Source organism: Bombyx mandarina, chromosome 19 (genome assembly GCF_030267445.1).
Source record: "Bombyx mandarina strain Sakado chromosome 19, ASM3026744v2".
In the NCBI taxonomy this organism is placed as follows: domain Eukaryota; kingdom Metazoa; phylum Arthropoda; class Insecta; order Lepidoptera; family Bombycidae; genus Bombyx; species Bombyx mandarina.
In genome coordinates, this window is record NC_143225.1 from 10,060,310 (window position 1) to 10,061,986 (window position 1,677).

The 1,677-nt window shown below is 47.2% G+C and overlaps 1 protein-coding gene across 1 annotated transcript; it reads left to right on the forward strand.

Annotated features, from left to right (window-relative positions):
* Positions 1-702: 702 nt before the first annotated feature.
* LOC114252187 (uncharacterized) lies at positions 703-1,464 on the forward strand. The gene is made up of 2 exons (XM_089735145.1): positions 703-819; positions 911-1,464. Exon 2 carries the CDS (start codon positions 916-918, stop codon positions 1,399-1,401), a length of 486 nt encoding a protein of 161 aa, XP_089591271.1. The 5' UTR covers positions 703-819; positions 911-915; the 3' UTR covers positions 1,402-1,464.
* Positions 1,465-1,677: the final 213 nt, after the last annotated feature.

Consider the following 1,677-nt stretch of genomic DNA (forward strand, 5'->3'; position numbering starts at 1 on the left):
GTCGAGGGTGACGCCTAAATATTTGACCTTCGGGGCCCACGGTATGGGCTGGTCGAACATCGTGATTGGGCGAATGGCGGAGGCGGAGGTGTTGACGCGCCTAGTCGGGAGAGGGATGCTCAGCGTGGTGTTCGGAGGGCGACCCCTTTTGAAGAGCACCGCTGTGCTTTTCGTGGGGTTGATGTCGATGCGCCACTTCCGGAACCACTGTCCCATGGTGGTAGCTGCGGTCTGAAGTCGTCGATGAAGCAACGCCTTCTTCCTACACGAGTAGTAGATGGCGGTGTCATCGGCGAAGAGCGCCAGATGGGTCTCCGGAGACCGGGGTATATCATTGATATACAAACTAAATAGTAACGGGGAGAGGGCGGAGCCTTGCGGGACTCCGGCTGTAATGTGACGGGGCCGGGAACGCGTTCCCTCGACTCGATATCGGAACGAACGGTTCGACAACTAGTCTCGTATGATGAGCACGAGTCTGTCTGGCACTCCCATGTTATACAGTTTGTATATCAAACCGTTGTGCCAGACTTTGTCGAACGCCTTCGCTATATCGAAGAAGAGGGCTCCTGTCGGAATGGTATCATTTGTAAGTTATAGAGTCAGACAGATTTTATAGACATTATGAGGAACGCAGGCAGCGCGAAATATGATAAGAGACTATATTGACGGTATAAATCAATTAAATAATCTTTATACTATATATTACCTTTATTCCATAATCAAGCCATTAACTGAATAAGATAAGTGAACAGGTTTTAGTATAAAATCTATCTCACCTTTCTACCAGACATTAGTTGAATCTACACAATTAAAAACGTAAGTAGTTACTTTTAAAGAATATTAAAAAAATAATCTCTAGTATTTGGTTATAATTCACCGTCCTCGTTATGTAAATTTCTGTTTTCAGCCAAAATGAAATTCCTCGTTGCCTTCGCCCTGATCGCCGTGGCTTCGGCCCGTGTCTTTGAACCTATTTCCGTTGGACCGGCACTCGTCGACACCTACGAACCCATCGACACCGAACCCGCCTACGTAGACATCCCTATCACTGACGGTGGTGTAGTGACTGCTCCCGTGAAGCCCACTCCTGTTGTCGTTGGACCTGCTGTTCCCTCCGGTGCCTCTCCTCTTGTGCAGCTCATCGTGAACGTCAATGTCCCCGCTGGTGTTTCTGTTGGACCCGCTGAAATCAAGCCCGAACCCGTTATTGTCGTCGAAGAGGCTGAAGAGGGCCCCATTGTCCCTGAGCCCGTCATCGTTGCTCCCATCAACCCCACCCCGATTGTCCCTGAGCCCGTCATCGTTGCTCCCATCAGCCCCGTCCCCGTCTCCCCCGTCATCATTGGCACTCCCATCATTCCCACTCCCGCCGTCACTCTCCCCGAGGAGCTCAACTAAACGAATGTACAAAACGTATTCTGGTTTCGATGAAAATAAAATAAAGTAACAATTTTATAATTACATGTATATTATCATTTAAAATCCTACCAGATATCATCACCTGCCACAGTTTCAAGCAATCATCCGTCGGTTTTGGTGCGCTGCAAATAAACCTAGAACTACTGAACCTTGTTCCAAATTATATTTACTACATTACCTTCATGAATGAAGATTATTAATTCGCAAGCATAGAAAATGACAGTAATCTAATTAGACGTTTAGCATATTTACAAT

Coding starts and splice junctions, on each gene's coding strand:
- LOC114252187 (XM_089735145.1), top strand. CDS start 916: ATGAAATTCCTCGTTGCCTTCGCCCTGATCGCCGTGGCTTCGGCCCGT.